This window comes from Xiphias gladius, chromosome 17 (genome assembly GCF_016859285.1).
Source record: "Xiphias gladius isolate SHS-SW01 ecotype Sanya breed wild chromosome 17, ASM1685928v1, whole genome shotgun sequence".
NCBI classification, from domain to species: Eukaryota; Metazoa; Chordata; class Actinopteri; order Istiophoriformes; family Xiphiidae; genus Xiphias; species Xiphias gladius.
Genome location: NC_053416.1, coordinates 4,171,488 through 4,194,291, shown reverse-complemented (window position 1 = coordinate 4,194,291; position 22,804 = coordinate 4,171,488). Strand labels below are relative to the sequence as shown.

The 22,804-nt window shown below is 44.5% G+C and overlaps 1 protein-coding gene across 2 annotated transcripts; it reads left to right on the top strand.

Annotated features, from left to right (window-relative positions):
- The first annotated feature begins 3,821 nt into the window (after positions 1 to 3,821).
- Positions 3,822 to 22,581, top strand: dtx2 (deltex 2, E3 ubiquitin ligase). 2 transcript variants are annotated; one of them, XM_040150328.1, is made up of 9 exons: positions 3,822 to 4,797; positions 5,524 to 6,112; positions 8,940 to 8,998; positions 13,023 to 13,286; positions 15,546 to 15,613; positions 15,854 to 16,021; positions 16,782 to 16,943; positions 18,731 to 18,820; positions 21,026 to 22,581. In XM_040150328.1, exons 1-9 carry the CDS (start codon positions 4,485 to 4,487, stop codon positions 21,275 to 21,277), a joined length of 1,965 nt encoding a protein of 654 aa, XP_040006262.1. In that variant the 5' UTR covers positions 3,822 to 4,484; the 3' UTR covers positions 21,278 to 22,581. The 2 variants fall into 2 exon arrangements, with proteins under 2 accessions (XP_040006262.1, XP_040006263.1); XM_040150329.1 differs by lacking the exon at positions 13,023 to 13,286.
- Positions 22,582 to 22,804: the final 223 nt, after the last annotated feature.

Here is a 22,804-nt window from a genome sequence, read left to right as displayed (position 1 = left end):
GCAGAAATACGCCCGGGCGTCTCACTAAAAGGTCTGCTCGCTGGGAGTTTCCCCTCCGGACCCACCCACCTTCATGTTTACACAGATTTCAGATTCATTCGTTGCCGGACAAAAGCAAAGGTCCGCCTGTGAAAGACATTCACAGTATTTAATGATTTAAAAAACAATTACCTACGCCATTGGTACGTGGTCCTCATAAATGTAAACCTGGGTCTCCTTTAGAATCCCTTGTAACCGCTGGGAAGCCTCGCCGATTACAGCTGCCGACACGTGCTAGGAGCAAGCTACGAGCATCTCAGCCTTTTCAAAGCCCATCCCAGACTGTCACCACTCCACTATCATCAAACCAAAACAATGGTGACGGTCGTACCACGGCCCAGGCTGGTCCGTCAAAACCGGGATCCGAAGATGGTTCCCCTGGAGGCGCCCGAGGATCGCGTCACGCGATCTACATCCTGCATGGGCTGGATTTCAGTCCCCTGCTGATGGTCGATGATGAAAACATCTGTTGCCAAGCTGGCATGTCAGATGTTGGACAGACTTTTCTTCACAGGCACTGAACCGAATCTCCTGTTGGATGAAGAAAGCAATGTGTATTTAGTGTGGCCCAACAATCAGTTCACACAAATGGACCTGATGGACATATATATATATATACCCCCCCCCAACACTGAGGTCTGCATTTCCCTGTAAAATATACAAAAACGCAGCCCTGCCCTTCAGCCTCTGCCACATTTGGGCCTGGCTCACCCTGTTTGTCTGGAAGGAGACCGCTCAGTGCCTGCCATATATTTCTTTGAGGGGGCCAGTACGTTCCACTGCTAGATTTGCCGGGGCACGAGTGGGCACCGCTTCTGTTCCAAGCGGTTACCCCATTGGCCCTGACTCTGCCACCCTAACAAGACTGACGGAGAGGACTTTTCATTGATAATGATAGCCCCGGTGTGGGCAGGACGCCACTGGATAATGGAGGTTGTTCTGCTCCTCTGGAGCCAGCCATGGCCCTTTTCTGCTGCACCAGGACCTGGTTTCCCAGAAGGAGATATTTCATTATTTCATCCTCAAATGGAACACCTTGCTTCATAAGCCTGGCCCTTGAAAGGTTTCATTCGAGTGCACTGGGGCTCATTCATGTCATTGACATTAGTCAGACTGCAAAGGCCCTGGTCCCCAAAATCTCTACACATAGGCAAGTGGCAGATTTTTGGAACAGTGGTGTGGAAAATTGGAAATTATTCCAATGCCCCGTAACAGCAGTTCTCATTTTATTCAGGAAACGTTGGATAAGAGCAAGTACCTCTCCACCATTAAGACCTAGTCACATGTGTTAAACCCATTTTGGCGGTCTGTCCAAATAGGTCAAGGCACAGCATTCCAGCCCTCCTTCCTGACCCGTCTCCTGACCCGCAGGCTGGACGCTGCCCACCTGTGGTGACCGGCTGTCTCTGTAAGGGATGAACCTGTGATGTAATGACGTTGACATATAAAAGTCATTTCCCAGACTCCCCGGAGGAAAGAGAGAAATAGAAACAGAAACCCCGCATGTGTGGGCAAATAAGACGGAAGGAGAGAAAAGGAAACGTAACTTTATTCGATGGTCAGGTAATGTAGTTTAGCAGGGAAGTGCATGGAGCTACAATGCAGACTGGAGTCTCGACTGTCAGCACCCAGGGATTAACGAGTGACAGCAGCTGTGGATGAATGGGTTCCTTGTGGATTGAGTGTGCATCAGTAGATCCATGTCACCTGTGTCTCCTGTATGAACAACACCAAAAAAAAAAAAAAAAAAAGGGTACCAGGTTGTGGTTGTTTGGGTTCCGCAAATGAGTTGGGTCGGTATACGCCAGGGGTGGGATACAGAAAGCTTCAGTTTACTTATCTAGTAACCCCTGTTCTCCGATTTGCAGGATAACGATGTCTCACCTGAACAGCCTCCGAGCCAGGAGGAGGTGGGCTTGTCTGAACGAAGGGTCACGTTGTATCAGTCTCTATAACAACGGCGGCGGCTCTGCCCTCATGACTGAATCGCCTTTTTTTTTTTTAACCTTCAAAACTCGACAGTCCAACGGCTGCCAGGTGTGCACAGGTGTTAAAGCCGGCAGAGTTCCAAGCACTCCTCAAATTCCTTTCTCCACATTCCCCACATTCCCGATTCCAAAGAGATGGGAAAAGTGTGCCCGGGACGGATCCGAGACTTGGACTTTTCCTTTACTTCCATTGAGATGCAGATACCTGTAACCCCCCCCCCCGTAAACACAGTATTTCATTCTTTGTAGCCTGCTTATTGATCGCTTGTACCAAGGACTTCCGCTGCTTAATCTCTCAAGGTAACTACTCAGGTGCATAAAACTTGATTCTTCAATTGTGGGCAGACGTCTGCGTCATCTGACCTTCTTCTTAGAAAATCACATGCCCATATCTTTCCATACATTTGTGTGTGTGATTTATCACTTTTCAAACGCCCCCCGTTTGCAATGTGTCACTGTGCCATTAAGAGAAATATATCTGTGCGTCATTATTTGCTGTTTGTCAGCCTGAAAAGCATGAATTAGATATATGAAGTGGAGCAACACACTAATCGCATACATACGTTATTTGTTTATTTGTGCATTGCCCTATTCCGCCTTTGCTTCCTGATTCAGCTGATTTACAGCATCGCAACCTTGTGGCGCGTACGTCTGTGCCTGGGACACATACGACAAATCGACGGCGTGAACGCACAAAGGAGGGGAGCGAGTCTTGTTCTCTGGACGTCAGCCTGTCCTGTTCACAGGGGTCCCCTCACGACTGGCTGTCAGGCCACATTTGTCTCCGCCGAGCGGAACCGCCGTCGGGACAGCCTCTTGGTTTTTTTCCAAATTCGAAATTGGTTCAGACACCGTTCGAATGTTCCACCTTGGCGAGGAAGACCTTGCAGAATGAGGAACTGAGAGCCAAGGTCTCACCGTTGAATCATTTGACTCACAGACGTCGAACCCAGTAGTGGCTGCTTGCGTCTGTCATTTTGATTGTTTATTATGTGTGAAAACCTTGTGTCCTGGTTATATCGCAGGGGCAGAACTCAACGATGCCAGTTTTGTTTTGCAGCAGCAGATGCTATCTCTCTATTTGCTTGTATTATTACTTTTTGGTCGTTTTGAGACGACTCGGCGTGGATTTAGCTGTTGATCGTGTGTCCGCCTGTGGATTAAATGAAATTCTCAAATGCCTTTTGGGCCCTAATTTAAACACCGTTCAGACGGGTGTGAGAGCTGTCCCGTTCCATTGCCTTTTATGTGAAATTTAATGTACTGATTCCGACTAAATCCAGTATTCTCCTCCTATCAGAAAGTTCATTGTCAACTTTAGTATTTAACATGTCCGTTTCGCACCAGTCCTGCCGGCCTGGATATTGTGGACAAAATGCAATTTAGTCGAGCCTGCTTTGTATATAGTTGATGACTGTAATGACTGATTAAATACATCAGCTTAGGCCAGGGAAGCTATAAAAAGAGTGTAATGTCTGCCTCCCACGTTCTTCTCTAACGATTGTGTAGGTCGTTAGCCGGTGGTTCTGGAAGGATGCGGGTAGAGTTTGGATGGACCGTTATTTGCGCGATACCTACTCGTCTCCAGTTGGTGGCGGCAATACTGTTGAGGAGGATCTAATCTCCTTCAAATAAAGACGCAGAGGGAGAAAGGGAGGGTGGACAACGAGGAAGTTTTGCTGCAGAAGAAGAAGAAGAAGAAGAAGAAGGCAACCTTCAGGTGCACCGTGTAAACCCCTAATTTAGAGGTGAGGAGGGTTGTGCGCTCAAGCCCCCCCCCAATTGGTCAGGGCTGTCACGAGGAATTCTAGTCGACTTGGAAAAAAAAAAAAAAATCAGGTCATGTGAATGGTTTCATTTCGCTGTGGTTGAATTCACGAAAGATTAGAGCGGATTTGAAGCGTCTTCGGTCACTAAAACGCCCCCGTATTTGGGGGCAAATTGGAGTCGTTTGTACCCCTTACATACAGTGTGTGTACAAAGCATTAAACATTGAAGGTAAAAAAAAAATCAACCCTTACTGTGCAGAGAGACAATTCAATTCTAAACCGGTGCTTTGTGGGATTCGCAGTACAAGTTCCACTGCCGAAAGAAGTTCCCATCCGTTGTTGGTTCCCGCAAACGTGCGCCGAGTTGTGATATTCCCGATGGTCCCTGAAGGCAGCCGCGGAGGAAGAAGGAAGCCTGGAAACGCTGTGACAAAGCTAACGTTGTCCGTGTAGCGCTAAGCCCTGTGAACGCATCAGCTTTGTCAACATGCACTCAAATGTTTGTCTTAGCGGGCTGCCGTCTAATCTTTACCTCGCAGCCTCCTCAAAAGCGTGTTAGCAAATTTACAATGCAATGTTTTAACGAGCCGAGCTAGCCAAGCTGGCATACGTTTTTCTCGTCGTAGCCGCAACCAGTTGACCAGCTAACCAGAACGAGTTGTTGTTAGCTTAAGCTAGCTTGGTGAATATGGCGATTGTGTCTGGCTCCTGTGCCAGGGTGAACGGGTCTAGAAATGGGCCCTCTGTGTCAGCTACACCTTCTGCATCCGTCGGGCAGTCTCAGCCCATGATAGCGGTGTGGGAATGGCAGGATGACCTGGGCTATTGGCGGCCTTACAGCGGCCAAGTGAGCGCCTACATCGAGCGGTGTCTGTCACCGCGGGGCCAGAGAGGAGGAGGAGGACCCGGCTCAACGAGCATATGCCTCGGACAATCAGACCCCAGCCTGTCGCCTTATCTCATCGACATACCGAGCTTGAAACAGTTTCGGCAGGACACGGGTGAGTCTCTGTCACACGTTGTGGCATTAAATACGTTCACGTTAGCGTTCATTCCTAACCATTTTTTTTAATGTTGTGCCTCGAAACCTTGTAAATACACCAGGCCCGGCCGGCTATAACGCTAGCCACTTAGCACCGTCATACAGGGACGCTGTTGTTTTGATTGGTGTTTACATAGCTGCAAGCTAAGAATAGCCAAGTACAGGGTGAAGTTATAAGGTTAAGCTACTCTTAAATTCCTTTGTGTCATCTGACGTTAGCTAACTTGTCCACATAACCTTGCTGTGCCTCGTCACATTGTCTACGCTTGCAACATTAGCATATTGTTTTGCTTCCTTTGGCTCAGCTGATTCGTGCTAACTGGTTTGAACGAGGGGCAGTAGAGCTTGTGAACTGTCAATGACCAACGCCTGTCATAACAAGCGTGTGGCGGTGTCAGTGCTCTTCCAGACAATGCGAAGATAATGCTTTTCAAACAACACCAGAAAAGCAGCAGCTTTAGCCAAATGACTGAAGTAGCTTCCGTTGGGTATGAGCTCGGATCAAGGCAGGGATTATGTTTATATTGCTGACATCTACATATAAGGCTTCTCAGCTGCAAGAACTAGGCATTTTCCTCTGTTATATCCCCGCTGGCTGAAAATGGTGATTTATTCATACATATAGGGCTTGCACAATGTAGCTGTATTTTAGAATATTTATTGAAAGTCATCTTTTTATTTTCAGGAAAGACACGGTCAGTGCGTCGGTCCCTGTTTGCCCAGTCCTCAGGCCTCGGCAGTGGTGTTTACTGGGAATGGGTCAATGACGAAGGAGGATGGACTCCATACGAGACTCGAACCTCTATACTTTTGGAGCACAGCTATCAGGCCCGCCAAGGCACTGCAGATTTGGGCCCTCATGGATACAATTACATAGTAGATCTCACATCTCTAGCCCAAGTGAACAAAGCCACAGGCTTCAGACGGCAGGTGCGACGCCAGTGTAACCTCCCATACCCACTGGCCTCCTCTGGCCCCCCGGCCATACCCTCCGGACCCGCTTGCTCCTGCCAGCAGTGTTTGAGCCACAGCAGCACAGGACCCATGCCCAGCCGTTCACGACATTCCTTTTCATCGGGGAGTCTGAACCGGCCCAGCCTCCAAGGGACAGGGAGGGCTGCAGCGGCCCACCCCACGTCTGTCTACTCGCCGTACCCTAGGAGACCCCTCTCTGTTGGGGGAATGTCTTGGGGTAGCCCCTGGCCTCCACCACCCTCTGGTAGTCAACTGTCTGCACCGCTTCTGACCAGCTCTACCAGTGCAAACGGGCTAAGGTTGGTATCTGACATCTGTGTTGGATTGTGACTTGGTTTGCAGTTCAAACACAGACATGGCAGAGTAACACAACGGCTGTGATGTGTTCCTCTGGCTCAAGTAGCTGTCTGGGGATTCATGTCATGGGTTCCTCTCCATCCTTCCCTCCCCTTCCTGTTTTAGACCTATCCTGTAAAACAGGAATGACACAAAGTTATCTGTTGCTGCAGCCCTGCAGTGGTATGTTTGTTTTGGCTCAGTTTGTGTGATTCTGTGTCATCTCCAGCCTTCTTTCTTTCAAAGACAAATTGCTTACTTAAGTGGTTTTATGAATATGCAGTTCACTTGCAGTTTCTCTGGGCTCTAATTTTCCTCCACATTAAGTTTCATTTACTCTGTTCTCAGCCACTGGAAATCAATAACATCATTGTAAATTGCTAGATGTTCTCTGCCTAGCACATATTGTGGTCTGTGCTATGACCTCATTTTTTAAGTGATTGCTCACACTCCTCACTGGTTATTGTGGAAGGTGTTACTACCGGTAATAGATAACAGCATGTACTATTGTGTTTTATAGCCTAATTGAGCTCGACCTATTTAGTATACAGTGGCTTCAGGAAGTAAAATTGTGACTAGGCATAGATCAGGGCAGAGCTTAAAAAAAAATTCTGAAGTGTGTTCACAGGAGCACAATGGCCTCAATAATTGTGAAATGGAAGAAGAACAACCACCAGGACTGCTCCTAGTTTTGGCCGTGCAAGAGGGCCTTGGTCACGGAGGTGACCAAGAGCCCAACAGTCACTCTAACAGAGTTTCAGAAGTCCTCCGCAGAGATGGGAGAACCTGCAGGAAGGACGACCATCTCAACAGCACTACATTCGTCAGGCCTTTGTTTTAGAGTGGCTAGATGGAAACCACTTTGAGTAAAAAACAAATGACAGCCCACTTGGAGTTCTCCAAACAGCATTTAAAAGACTGAGAGCATGAGGAAAAAGATTCTCTGGTCTGATGAGACAAAAATTGAACTCTTTGGGCAGAACTCCAAACACTATGTCTGACAAACAGCCACTGCTCATCACTTGGCTAATAACCATCCCTACAGTGAAGCGTGGTGGTGACAGCATCATCCTATTGGGGGGGGGTTCTCAGCAACAGGGACAGGGAGACTGGTCAGAGTTGAGGGAAGGATGAATGCAGCCAAATACAGAGGAGTTTTTGATGAAAACCTGCTCCAGAGTGCGCGCGGCCTGAGACTGGGCTGACGGTTCACCTTTCAGCACGACAATGACCTGAAGCATGCAGCCAAGACAAAGCTGGCGTGGCTTTGGGACAAGTGTCTGACTGTCCTTGAGTGGCCCTGCCTAAGCCCAGACTTAAACCCCAGAGAACGTCAGTGGAGAGACCTGAAGATTCACAGCAGTTAAGGCGCTTCCCTTCCAATCCGACAGAGCTTGAGAGGATCTGCTGGGAAGAATGGGATAAACTGCACAAATCCAGGTGTGCAAAGCTTGTAGAGACTTGCCCAAGAAGATTCGAAGCTGCGATTGCTGCCAAAGGGGCTTCTACAAAATACTGAATTAAGCTTTGAATACTCTGGTGAATGAGAGATTTCAGTTTTACATTTTTAATAAATTTACTAAATTGTCAAAATAAATTGTCAAAAGGAAAAGGATGTTTTTTTTGTTTTTTGTTTTTTTGTTTGTTTTAAATAGTGGCTAATTGTCTTACTCCATCCGTGGCTTTGTGATTATGTTGCATGTCCTTAATGTGATTCCTGTTCCAGCCCCTATAATGCATTAAGATACCAGGCATGCAACCCACAGCTTCCTTGGGCAGTAGGTTAACTGATGTCAAGAGGACCTAATTTTATCAGTGACACATTTCCTCCTATTGTGTTGCCGTGTCCCCTTATTAGGCCGATGAGTGATCTACAAGGGTAAAACATCCATAGGGGAATTTTTATGGGGTTTTTTTTGTTTTTTTTGTTTGGTTTTGTACATGTGTGGTTAGAGCATTCCCTGACTACAAAATTGGATTGGTGCTATAACACTTAGTCAGTGAGTTGATGAGTAGTGTGACAGAAAATGAAACAATTATTTTAATAATTGATACGCATTTAAGTCACTTTATAAAGATAAAAAGCCAAACATTTGCTGGACCCAGCTTTTATGTTTTGAGGATTTGTTGCTTTTTCAGTTTTACATCTTTGTAATGTTTCCCTCAGATAAAACAAGCCACTGGCAGATATCTCATTGGGCTTTGGGAAATCCTGAGGGGAGTTTTTAACTGTTTTGTCACTTTTTATAGACTAATTGTTGACTGAAGTTGTAACGAACAGATTAATCATTAAAGGAAATGATTGTTACTTGCTGCTCTAAACTGGATTTCTTAGAGTTCCATGATACCTCAGTACTGACAATTGTTCTTTTTTTTTTTTTTTTTTACTATTTTGCACAGTAAACAAATTTATTGGGTGCAATTCCATCAGTATATTAGCAGTTGAGTCACACTCCCACGTTGCACTGTGCACATGGAGTCAATGTTGAGTTGTTGTTAATCAATCTCTGACCCTCATAGTGATTTGCTGGACAGTCTGAAGATGGTCACTTTTTCAGATACTTGAGTAAAGTTAAGTAAAGCTTTGCAGTTAATTTGGAAGCAGGTTTTCTTTTATTCTTGTCTTGGTCTGGCACCTAAGCTTTTCTTAATGTCACTGTACTTAATTATTCTGATTCTGCGAAGTAGATCGGACACTTAAATAGTTCTTACAGTCTTTGTTGTGTTCTCTGGTTCATTGTTGCTGTTTTCACTGACTGAATGTCACTGTCCTTGTTTACTGTCCTGCAGTGTTCCCTCCATCTCTGTGCCACTGAATGGATCAACCAGCGTGAGCTCTGCCCTGGCAGGTAAACGGGCCGCTAACCATCCATCCTCACCGTTACCTCTGCTCAGTCTGTTCTGCACCGCTCTTTTGAGTTGGTGACAGGTTTTATTCAGTATAACGTTAGTGGCTTATGTGCCACCCTTCTGCATTTGTCTTGTGGGTGTCGGTCTGTTTAGGAAGAACATGAAGGAGGGATTAAAAAATCAAAATGAACACACCCTAAATATTAAGCAAACCTAAAAAGCATAAAACTGAAAAGAGTGGGGGAAGTGACGTCCCTTTTAGTGTTTAAACCATCAGAGAGGCTTCCATTTGGCAAGAAACACCATAGTGCAATTTCCTGGCCCAGTTTATATGAAATCAGCCCCTGCACAGGCGTGTCTTCTAATGGGAGCCTACACAGGTTTCCTCATGTTTTACAAAGCATTTGGCCCTGGATGCAAAAGCGTGATTGACTTCAGTTTTCAGTCATCGCACTGAAAGATAGTTGCCAGCCCACAGCTCTACCCACCCCGGTTTTTGATTGATGGCTCAAGGCTGAACGACATAATAGATGCTTATGTGTACTATTACTCATATAACTAGTACAATATGTCCTCATGAGTTGAAGCTCAGTTTTCTGACAGATAATTTGAACGTTGATGTAAAAATGTATTAGTGACATTACTAAATTTCTCATGATGGCAAAGATGTGACAGCAGGTTCTTTTCACCAACAGCAACGCTTGTTGCCACGGCTTGGATGAAGCTGAATGTGCCTCATATGAATGAATTCTGTGTTTCACTCACATTCACGACCATTTCAGGAGTACATTTGTTTTAAGTTAAGCACAGAAACGCTTATCCACTACTCACCTCAAACTTGTTTTTTAAAAGATTTTTAAAAAGAGGTTTTAGTAAAATATTTTCAAAAGGACATTGCTCTCTATAAGGTTCTCAAATTAAAGACTTTTTAATTGCATTATGAATTCCTAAAAATGAACATTCAGAATCCTAAGGTACCTCACAAATTCATCAAAATGTGTATTTTGGCATTTTCCTGCCTTATACACTCATCCCGTGTTACCTCCTAGATTTCGTCTTTGTCCTCAGCACACACATGCTTGCTTGTAGCATCATGGAAATTCCTGCCCCAGAGCTGCTCCTCAAAGATAACACATGTCAACAAAGACAGAATGCACATCAAATCTGTGTAGAAATTAAAAAAATATGCACAGTGTGCAGCAACTTCCATAGAAACTATTTATAATCCATTGTTTATTCATGCTGCTCAGCTCACAATTGTCAAAGTAATGCACAATGATTTTTGTCATTTCATCATGTTTAAATGACAATCAGATGTGACAAAAACAGTCTAATTCAAGATCATTTACAGCCCCACTGTCTGGTAATATTGCAAAGCCATTTAAAGCTGTTCGGAGTCTGCATCTTTATCAGATACATCTGCATCCACTCTCCAAGCACTTTATTAGGAACACCTGTAGAACCTGCTTATTCCTGCAATTATCCAATCAGCAAATCATGTGGCAGCAGTGCAATGCATAAAATCCCGCAGATACGGGTCAGGAGCTTCAGTTCATGTTCACATCGAACATCAGAATGGGGAGAAATGTGATCTCAGTGACTTTGACTGTAATTGGATCGTTGAAACTGCTGATTTTCACGCACCAGGGTCTCTAGAGTTCACTCAGAATGGTGCGAAAAACACAAAAAAACGTCCAATGAGCAGCAGTTCTGCGGAGGGAGACACATTGCTGATGAGAGAGATCAGAGGAGAATGGCCAGACTGGTCGGAGCTGACAGAAAGGCTGTGGTAGCTCAGATAACCACTGTTTACAACTGTGGTGAGCAGAAAAGAATCTCAGAACTCTCAGAAAACCGGTCAACTGAAGACTGGAAAAATGTAGCCTGGTCTGATGAATCTGGATCTCTGTTGAGGCACGCAGATGATCGGGTCAGAATTTGGCATCAACAGCATGAATCCATGGACCCGACCCTCCTTGTGTCAACAGTCCAGGCTGGTGGTGTTGATATAATGGTGTGGGGAATGTTTTTGTGGCACAGTTTGGGCCCATTAATACCAATCCACCATGCTGTGAATTCCACAGCCTCTCTGAGTACTGTAGCTGACCATGTGCTTCCATTTATGGCCACAGTTTACCATCTTCTAATGGCTATTTCCAGCATGATAATGCACCATGTCGCAAAGCAAAAGTCGTCTCCAGCTGGTTTCAGGAACAAGCCAGTTTGTGTACAGTGGACTTCAGCGGCCTCCCCAGTCACCAGAACTGGAGATTGGCAGCATGGCTGTGCAGCTGACAAAGCTGCAGAAATGACGTGATGCAGTAATGTCAGCATGGATCAGGATCTCAAAAGAACCTTTACTGTGTCTCGTGGAATCCGTGTCATGAAGAATAGAGGCTGTTTTGAGACCAAAAGGAGGCCCTGCCCAGTATTAGTATGGTGTTCCTAATAAAGTGCTTGCCGAGTGTAGGTAAAAACGGCAGTAGTGTATCTGGGGATTTTGAGTGTTGAGCATAACATTTTAATAGCTCAAAAAAAACCCAGAAATCTTAATAGATATATTCAACAGTGAAAAGATTTGTGCTAACAGCCTTTGAGTAAATCAAGATAATATTATAATTTGAAGTTGGTACCATGAGAATGGATGCTGTGTGCACTGAGCTGTCACCTCCTTACAGTCGAACAGAAAAATTGACATGCTTGCAAGTCTTTCTCCTTTTTCTTTGTTCTGCTGCACACTTCTCAAATTAAAACGCATTTTCTTAGCTGTGATAAGCTGACTTAATCAGTACAGTCAGGAAGCTCGGGCAACCAGAACCACATCGGTGAAAAGCACTGTACCATCACTTTGCTAAAGCATTTAAACTGGAAGGTCACTCGTGGTTTCTTCTCCAGATGTGCAGTTTTAATGATCATTAGTCAGCAATGAACATTGATGGTAGTCACTGCTGTATTTTATACACTATTTTTTATTTTGTAATATAAATAATACTCCCTCCATTACTGTTGGAGGTATATTTTAGATGTTTAAAAAAACCCTATTCTCCGCTGTTCTGAGAAGGGCCCAGTATGCATTTATTTGAGTTAGGCTTGTCATGAACAGGTGTGTACCAACATTACTTTTTAGATGACTGTGTCAGCCTTTTACCAGGGTACAGAAAAGTATCTGTTTACATGAACGTTCTGGTCTTCGGGCGGTCGTAGGGTTTTGTTTACCATTTTCCAATTGGAAAATACGGCGGCTATTCTGGGAACGTTGTTATTATCAAAGGTGAATGCTAAAACACAGTCTAACAGTGGCACAAGAGAAGAGTCATTAACTCACCAATGTCAGTTACACAACAATGTCTGTCTTATGTCTGTATCTATTTTGATAGTTAGCATTAGTCACCATAAACCGCTGGTCATACCGAACCAAGTAAGGCTGTAGTTGAAAAGCCAGAGAGTGTGCTAAATTGAGCCAGTGTGTGTTCTAGTGCTTATGAGTTCAACTTTTCATTGGTAATAGAATGATACACAGTGTTGCTTTAAATGATCGAGTCTACTCTTATATCTGCAACACCTACTCTGCACTGCCAGGCTGGTCTCATCATGTAAACCATTTCACATAGTTTGCTGATTGATTGGTCTGACTGACAGCTTCTGGGCGCCATTTGCACTTAGCTCATGAAATTAAGGCGAGCTCTGAAACGGTCCTGCTTACAAGATCGTCTTTAAGGAGAACTCAGGTTCATAGGCAACAAATAAACCAGGGCCAAATGTTTAACAAGATCAGTTCGGTGTTCATTTTAAAGGTCTTAATGCTGTGTCTGACTTCTGGGTTTTGTGTCTGTGTGAACGAATGAGGGTCGCAGTGGGAGCATCAGCTGCTGCTACATTTCTCATACCTTTTGATTTGTTCCTTTTTCTACTCCTGCATATCTCCACTTGCTCTCAACCCTCACCTGCCCCACTCTGCCCCGCCCTGTCTCGCCTAAACCCACCCCACCCCACCCCACCCCACCCCACCCTACCCTGCTCCAGGCATGGCCTCCATTTTGATGTCAGCAGTGGGACTCGGCGTGCACTTCACCACTGCCCCCCTCCCTCAGCAGCAGCAGCAGCAGCAGCAGCAGCTACAGCTACAGCAGCAGCTACAGCAGCAGCCGCAGCAGCAACCTGCTCCTTTCTCTCTTCCTCCTCCTCTCCTCCCCCCAGCCAGCAGGCCCAGCAAGCCCCACAGCAGCAGCAGCAGCAGCAGCAGCAGCAGCAGTTCAGTTAGGAGAGCAAAGAGGCAGCACAGGAGAGGTAGCTACCGCGCCACCAGCCCTTCCTCCACCGTTCTCTTTTGGTCCAGTTATCATTGCCACAGGCTTCAGGAACATTCCATCCTGCATCAACTCACTTTCATTTGTCTTCAAGTGTTCATAGGGTGTGTTCACATTACTCCACTTTTGGATTTAGTTGAAAAAAGTGCTGCTGCAACTGCATTTTTGTGCAACTATCAAGTCAGGAGAGTAGGCTTCCCAGTGTGCTTTTAAACTGACCTTTTAAAACCAGACCGCCTCTCACAACTCCGATTCAGCTATCACCGACCTCTCTGCTGCTATCCCCCTCAGTTTCATACCAGTTGTTGTCGCCCGTATCAACTGCCTACTTCCCCTACAATCTTAAATCTCCATATCTATTGGTCGGCTCTCAATGATGCGTGGTCCGTCATAACAGAAAGAGTTGCTGGGAGTCCGAACAAATGTGGAATAGTGCAAACACTGCCTTAGGCTGTGCAAATCTAGCATTAGAATGTTTAACAAAACCTTCATGTTTGACAGGATTTGATAAAAGTCTGACCGCATTTCTAGAGTATATACAGATGGGTGACAAACTAATGGTAAAACCCGAATAAATGAGTGCAGGAACATGAAAAATGTAGATGCTTCTGTATAGGACACATCAACAGATGTGAACCCAACTGAACAGGATTTTTTTTTTCCCCTACCAAAAATACCAAAACTAAAATGAGGAAAGATCTTCCCATAAGCACTGAAGCTGTTCTCAAGGCTCAGGGTGGAACAACACCCTAATGAGACAATTCGTGTTTCGTTTTTTGTTTTTTTTTTCTTTTAATGTTATGTTTTCTTTTGATTTGTCACCCATCTGTACATCAGCAAAGCATTGTGTGGATGATCATTCACTTCTGGTGCAGAGGACCTCACCGATCTGTAAGCTAGTCACATTCTCACGAATAAATTGGCAGCTGGTAGTTTTAAGTAAATTTTTCAAGCTTAAAAAAAACAAAAATGTGAGGATTTCCAGCTTCTCGGGTGGGAGAATTGACTCATTTTCCTTGTTTCATATTAGAGTAAATTTAATATCTAAATATATTTTTTGGTACGTGACTGTTCCTCGGAAAAAGCAAGACATTTACTTAGGTCTTCGGTTGTAGAAAAACTTCCACTGGCATTCTGAGACGTTTTTCACTGTTTAGTAATGTTTTACAGAACAAGCAATTAACCGATTTAATCAAGAAAATAAACGCCTATTTAATCGATAATGAAAATAACCATTAGTTGCAGCATTAAGTACACTGAGTACCCACCCAGCTTGAATCAATCTTTGGAAATACTGTAGGTTATATTCACCCCGGTGTACATTAAAGGGGTTTGGATGATAAATAGATTAATACTGTTTGTTGGCCGCCAGCAAACAAAACAAAAAAGCACAGCGAGTGTCTCTGATACAGCTCAGCCAATTTAAATTGTCTTCCATGCTTTGCTGCTCATCTGCATAATGAGCTTCATTTCATTGCTGCCTCTTCATTTCTGCCCGATTTACTTATTTATTTATTTTCCCATCTCTGCATTTTTGGTGACCGAAAATGACACTCCCTCCACTCTCACTGTCTGCCGCTTCCTATCCTGAATACATGTATTTGAAATTGACAGTGGACAAGTCAGACATGAGAGTGTTCATGTCTGGAAACTGCTCAGTTAATATATTCCTCACTTATTTCTCAGCCGGGAGAAAATAGCCAACTTCCTATTATTTCAAGATCTGGAGTGAAATGGAGCCGTCTTGTGTAATAAGCCCAAGAAGACGCTTGAAGATGAATGTCTAGTTAACTTTTTAGGATTTTGTTCCCTAAACAGACTTGACACTCGCATGTATGTGTGTATGTGAGAGAACACGACAGCGATATGCCCCAAGTGTCTGTGTCCATCCCTCACGCTGCTCGTTGTCATTTTTCGTTACTACCGTGTGGTTCATTCTGTTACTATGCATTCAGATCGTCTCTGTGGCTCTACAGTATGCGTTCGCAAACTTTAGGATGTTTGATCGGCCACAACCTAGAGGCATCTATTTGGATATCTAGCAGAAGCCGAAAGAGAAGAAATGCAGAGCTTATGTGGCTAATCTTGCACTAAACTTCTGAACTGAGATATAGATTTACTTGACGCTGTGAAGAAGATCGTCTCGTCTGGCAGGCAGATGGCAGGACTTTTTGTCAACGTATCTGCTCCGTCCAGGCTCATTCATCATTTCGTGGTTTCTGCTCTGTCCTGCTTCCAGCCTCAGCTCAGAGACCTGAGGAGGTGATTCAGCGCTACATGGAGGTGGTGGGTGGAGTGCCGGATGAGGTAATTGTTTCGTGTTTTTCTTTTTTTTTTTCAGGTCTACGGGTAGATGAGTCACAGTTTTATGGGCCATTAGTGAACTAACGGGGTTCGTGTCATGGAGGGCGCAACATAAAGAGAGAAATTATAGTAAAGATTTTTGAAAGATTGTTCCTATGCCTGTATGCTGCTGCCGGCCATAAAAATGGACACATACATGCGTTTGTTATTTAATGACTGTGTTTTCCCCTGTGTCCCCTTAAGGACTGCATTATCTGCATGGATCAACTGTCCAATCCATCCGGCTACGAGACACTGTCCACAGAGGAGGGAGGCCAGAGCATCCCGCCAGACACTGTGGGGAAATTCATCAAATGTGGACACACCCTGCATATGCTCTGCATGCTGGCCATGTATAACAACGGAACAAAGGTACTGAACTCACAGCAACTGTTGTTTTTATTTACGTGGACAAATGGTTCGCCAAGTCACGCTGTGACGTAATGCAGTAATAGGTTCAGTTTGATCTGAGCAGTCTGCCTTGAAGTAGCACACAACTGTGGCGGGAATTTGACAAATGCTAAAGATAAATGAAATTTAGTAAAATAAAGTACTTTTCTTGAAGGAATAGTTGGACATTTTGAAAAATAGGCCGATTCTTACTCCTGCTGAGGGTTAGATGAGAAGATTGATACCACTGTCATGTCTGTGCGTTAAGTACGGAGCTGCGTTCATGAGCCGATTAGCTAAGCTTTGGAAAGTGCTTGATGTTAATTTAAAGTAAAGTATATGTCATTTGCAGTAAATGAGCCAAAAAAGTGTTAAAACTTGGGAACGGTCCTTTCAAACATGCATGGAATTTTTTTTTTTTTTGGAATCTGATGTTGTTAACAAGCTCTTTGCCTGCCCGGAACATTTTCTTGTCATGTTTGCAGACATTTATTCTAGGGCCATTATTTCAGGTATAGTTTAAAATAAACTTGATACCAAACGAGCACAACACGTGCCGTACATATTGTACAAACATCCACGGAATACTTGTTGATCACAGCAGAGGCTCAGTGACTTGGTGACGGAGGGAACGGCAAAACAAAAGCCCTCTCTGCGGATCAGTGTGTATTTGATCAGCACTTACCTGGTTTGTATTGATTGGTCCTGTGTAAAAGGCTCGGCGGTTGTGTTTTCTCCCCAGGACGGCAGCCTGCAGTGCCCCTCGTGTAAGACAATCTACGGAGAGAAGACCGGCACCCAGCCCAAAGGCAAGATGGAAATTTACAGCATCGCCCAGTCGCTGCCAGGCCACCCAGACTGTGGCACCATCCAGATTATCTACAGCATACCTCCTGGCATGCAGGTACGTCTGCACGCTGTAGATTAAGTATTTGCCTGAAAAATACACTTAGGCCGGGTTTTCAAATGCTGGCCCTGGGGACCGGATCTGGCATAGGACAGAACTTCATAATTCCCTCCACATGTTTAGAATATACTATTAAATCCAGGCCAACATTTCTTTTTTTATTTTCTTTTAACTTCCATTTAGATTTTTCCTCAATCTTTTGTTTTACAGTAATCATTTATTATCAACCAAGGCTGAAACATCTAAGCATAAAAACAGTGTTTTTAGCACTCTGATTTATTACAGACCACACGATACCAAGTCTCCCTCTGAACCTTAAAAAAAAAAAAAGAAAAAAGAACCAGACTGTTTTTTTTTTTTTTTGCCCAGTTTGTGGATGATTAACTATGCTCTCGTGGAGTTTAACATCTTACTCACAAGGAGAAAGCTGCTGTTCTCTACCAAACACGCAGAGCAGTGTGACTTAGCTTCAGAGTGTATTTAGCCGAAAATGAGTGTTTATTTAGTTAAAAGAAATGTTGGAATTCGTTCAAGCGGCCACTCTCTGGCGATAACAACCTGGCCTGTGGCCTCCGGGTAATTTGACTTTAAAACCCCTGCAATGCCGTCTGAGTTGTGGATGTTGGTGCTGTATGGGCGGGAATATAAGACCGTTTTTTTTTTTCCTGGAAAAAGTGTTTTGAAAAAGCGAGCTGGTATATTCAAGGACTAGAATTACAGTTTTCGCAACAGCCGATATTCTTTTTGAATGCAGAGTACACCCGTGTAACGCTGGCCCCTGAGGGCAGTGTTTCATTATGGGTTGTTTTTAGCCGTAATGTTGCTAGGCTACTAAGTTTCAGGATAAGCAAGTTTGCTCATAGTGCGTCTGTCAGAGTTAGTCGCACCTAGAGGGGCTTAGTTGGCCCGGTTTAACCTATGGGAGCTCCTGATAGCTCGTGTTAAATGTTTCGCCGCCACAGAGGAAATACGTTTCCGAACTTGTGAGAAAAACACGTCAAGAGCATTTCCGGGGTGTTTTCGCCTGCAGAAACGGACCGGGTCCCAAATACTTTGTCAAGCTGCCAAGGATTACCAGTGTCAAGAGAATGTCCTGACGAGGAGCTGAAGAGTTAGAGGAAATCATTCAGACCAGATCCCCGAGCCTGACTGAAGTGTATGTGACTGATAGACGAGATACATAAAAGCGGGATTTACATTCCGCTTTAATGAAAGTATTTCACGTTTCACTTTTACAAGAGGAAAGGCTTCGAGTCTGGAAGTGTTCTGTATCTTCAAAGAGTCTGTTTCCATAAACAGGTGTCAGAAAATGTAGTGCTCGGGTCAGGACAGTACAATACGGTACATTACATGGGACGCCATTTTTCAAAGTGGGGAAGCCAAGCGTGAGAAAATGACTGGAGGACAAACTACAGTCTGGGCTGAAGCTTGTTCAGTGTTACACCCAGGGTTTTCCAAGTAGATGTTTAACAGACTGGTGCTCAGGCTCAGCTGTGGAAGATGAATTCTCCACTGTCCCATTATGCACGGTTCACATTGACACCCTCCTTTGTTACCTTCTTTTGGGAAAACCTTAATTTCTTTTTGTGCCCTGCTGTAACGATGAGTGAAGACAAACTGCGGAGAGCCACCGATCTAAAGTTACAAGAACTTCAATCTGATCTGTGTCAGGTCGTCGCTCCGCTGTTCACAGTTGTTAGACTTTTTTATGGTTCCAACTGGTCTGAAGTATTAAACTCTCTAACTTTCCATTCATCGGTCCGTTTCTTATCCTCCTCCACCAGGGCCCGGAGCATCCCAACCCAGGACAGCCATACACCTGTAGAGGCTTCCCTCGCTTCTGTTTTCTACCAGACAACGACAAGGGCAGGAAGGTACAAAGCAACACGTTCTGTTTCTCACAGCTGGGACCGGATCCGTGCTACGGGCACTTTTATACGCTATAAGCAGATCACAGAAGATCATAGATATACAGAGAGCTAACCTGCCTTTACCTGCGTCCATGCTCCGAAAATGTAATTCTAGACTTTATTAATAGCAACGGGGGAATCGTGCTCGTACAGATTTTTCTGGTCACGGTGTTTCGTCAGTGTATGGCCCAGCACAGAGCAGCCATAGGTGCAAACCTCCGGTTAGCTCAGTCACAGCATCGCCAGAGAAGCAGAGGTGAGCCAAAGGGGACCAGCCTGACACACTGGTTTGCACAAAGCTAAATGCCATTCATACAAAACTCTGCATCGTGCCCCGCCAGGATTGAAGTGTTACTCTGATTAACATTTTGTGCTCATTACAAAGTTGAGTTGTTTCCATGGTGAATTAGTAGCTCATTTCCCTCTTGCTGGTAACCGCAGCTGTACATTTCAGCTTCTGTAAATAATCTCTGATGTAATTCACCAGTGGAAAATTGGATTAAATTATTCCAGTTGTAGCTTCTCCGCACTGTGCCTCAGACTCGCTTCCATCATTATCATCAGACTCCCCGACGTGATGTTCCCTGTACAACACTGATTTGAGATACGGAAAATATCCTCTCCTGCAGCGCAGCAAACCGTAGGAGCCTGTCACTGGTTAGAATCGGAGTCGCGTTTAGGGAACGGTGTTTATTTCCATCAGTTAGGCAGCATATCCGTCGTGATTAACTGCGCCTACGCAATCCCGTTTTAACCAAATTGTTCGTTTGAAGACCGTTGGTTACATCCGCGGACGCTTGTGATGGCAGCCGCCACCACTCTGCGCGTTGCCGCTGACAAAAGAGAGGCCGTGTACCTGGCTCCCGCTAGTTGAGTAGCTAAACAGACATTCCACTAGTTAAGGCCGGTGCGTACAGAGACGACGTGGGCTGTGTTCAGTCCGCTGTTTATCCCAGCAAACGGACTCACAGCAATGGCAAAAAACCCTCTCATGTTACATGTGCTTTGCGTTAGTGTAAAAGAGGTACGTCACCGATGTGAACAACTCTGTTCACATCGGCTGCAACCAATGATTATTATATTACACATTAATCTGACGATGTTGACTCAATTATTTGTTTGGTCTATAAAATGTCAGGAAGTGGTGAAAAGTGCCCATCGCAGGCTCCCAAGGTCACGTCTTCGGACGCCTCGTTCCGTCTGATCAGTAGTCCAGATCCCAAACATGTTCAGTTTACTTTCACATAAGACAGAGAAAAACAGCAAATCCTTTTCTCCGCTAGACGACGTGAGCTGTTCATCAATTATCAAAATAGTTTGGGCTGCAGCTAACGATTATCTTCATGATGGATCCATGATCAAGCCAGCGTAGAGAGGGGGAATAACTCTTTCAATTTAAATACGGGCATAGACTTTCCTTTAAAAAATACCTTCATTGCTTTTTAATTTCAGCAAAGCAGTAAGATGTTTCCAACTAAACCAGGTCTCTCAGAATCACTATATGAGTTTTTAACAACTTTTACGAATAGTTGATAGGTTGACACGTTTTGGCCCCGAGACAATTACATCAACCGGGTCAGAAAATAAGATGTCTACAAATATCTAAAGAAATCATCTTCTTTTTCACTATTTTACAGTGAGATGGATGCGACTATTTGAGCCGACATGGGAAGTTTCATCCGATTGAAACACAGCTAATCTCAGATTCAGAGTGTCGTCTTCAGCGAACCGAGTTGTCTGTTGGAGCTCCGTGAACATAAACAAGTTTGAACCAACTCGGTGTTAAAATGTGCAGAAAATGTATTAAAGCTGCACCCTACCCTTATTTTCATCTTCCGCTCCTCGGCCCGTCATTCTCTGAATAAGTCGATCCATCTGTTTTAGGTAAAAAAATTAGGAAACGGTGAAAAACGCCTCTCACAAACGACGTCTTCTTGCTCGTTTTGTCCCGCCAACAGTCCAAAACCTGAGGTATTCAGTTTTATGGCACACAAGCCAAAAAGAGCAACAAATTCTGACATGTGAGGAGCTGGAATGTTTGCTAGAAAAAAGGACTTTGTTGATTTAATCGATTATTAGAATAGTTGCAGCTTGTTTTTACGTGAATTGTTTCACCGCTGAACTTTATGCATAGACCCCGCCTCACATATGCTCCTTCCGTTGAAAAAGGTGCTGGAGCTGCTGAAGGTGGCGTGGATGCGCCGCCTCATCTTCACCGTGGGTACGTCCAGCACCACCGGAGAGCCCGACACCGTGGTGTGGAATGGCATCCACCACAAAACGGAGATGATGTCCAACTTGTCGGGCCACGGCTACCCCGACCCCAACTATCTGGACAATGTTCTTTCTGAGCTGGCCTCTCAGGGCGTGACAGAGGACTGCCTCAAGCCCCCAGGCGGCGGCAGCGGCGGCAGCAGCTAGGTCACAGCACCCAGCTTCACACACTTCCACTCACTGCTGACCGCTGAGCTAACCCTTCAGAATCCACCTCTGTGGCCCAGGTGGACCTCCTTCCATCACTGTCTGTTGTTTTAGTGTAAGTCGGCGTCCGCCCAGATCTCATTGAGTGAGCTAAGGGGGGGAGTGAGCTGAATAAAGGTCTCGGAGCTTCTCTGGAAGGGTGCAGTGGAGCGCTCGCTCAGAATGGTTAACGCACCACTACATTCCCTCTCATCACATATTCCAGGAGACTGATCTCAGAGAAGAACGGGGCTCCTCTTACTCTGAGCATCTTTTAACAGACCTCCACAAACTGGAGATTGTGTTTTTTTTTTTTGTTTGTTTTTTTGTTTCTTCCATAAAGCCTCATCTGTATCCCCTTGTCCAGTTACCATGGGAATGGCAGCTTACACCGGGGATAAAAATCTCATTAAGCACTTTAGTTGTGACAGTGCATTTAGCTGGTGTGTGTGATTTCCCAGTAAAGGGCAGTTAACTTGTTGCAAATTGGGAAGTTATGCAATTAAAGCGTACCTTAGTAGCAAAGTGAGTATATATTAACCTATTTGATGAGAAGGGGCAATACTTTACCGTTGTACATAAAGAAAAAAAATTAAAAAAAAATGAATGAATGAAACAAAATTATGTAAAAAAAAAAAAAATTAAACAGGTTGTGTCCACAAATGCCAGTTGAGGAGGATAAAGTTGTATATTTTTTATCATTTAACACTACTTCCAATTTGACCATGTGTTTCTATATTTTATTCCCTTAACTAATTTGATAGGCAGATGTCTAATGCACTCACATGGTGATTATTCATGTTTTGAATTTGCAGTCACCGTGCCTGCGGACGTTCTGCAGGCATTGTGTTTTGTCACTTAATATGTCACGGTTTGTGTTTGCCATGTTTGTTAGAAGGGACAAGGTTACGTGGTTATACAGCTTGACGACCTCAATCCTTTTGCCCAAAAACAGATGGGACGGATCGCTGAGATTGGAGGGGGAGAAAAGAGAGGGGGAAAAAAAAAAGAAAAAGCTCTGGTTAAGAAAATTTTACAGTGTGACAATCAAGGTCATCGAACTCGTCTTGATTAAACAAGACACGTGAAGCCGTGGCGAGCATGTTGATGGTCCCACCGGCTGCAAACTCACCTCCTGCATTCACATGCATTATTCTGCTCACAATACTGCAGTACAGTCGCTGGACTGAGTTTTGACATGTATACAGGCAAAACTGAAAAAAAAACAAAAAAGTCTCTGCAATAAAGAAATAAGGCAAAACGAATCCTAGCTCTGTCTCTGACTGCAGTTTTTTTTTTTTTGGTTACAATGAAGACTTTTTCTTCGTGGCCTCCAGTTGGAGATAAAAAAAAAGGCCAATCTACCTCCAGGACCTCTTCAGTGATGTTTCGATACACTGATCAGGGTCATGAAAAGAGTCTGAATTAATTCCTCTTGTGGGGCTCATAATCCTTTAATATGAGGGGAGAATGTTGTAGTCTTTGCAC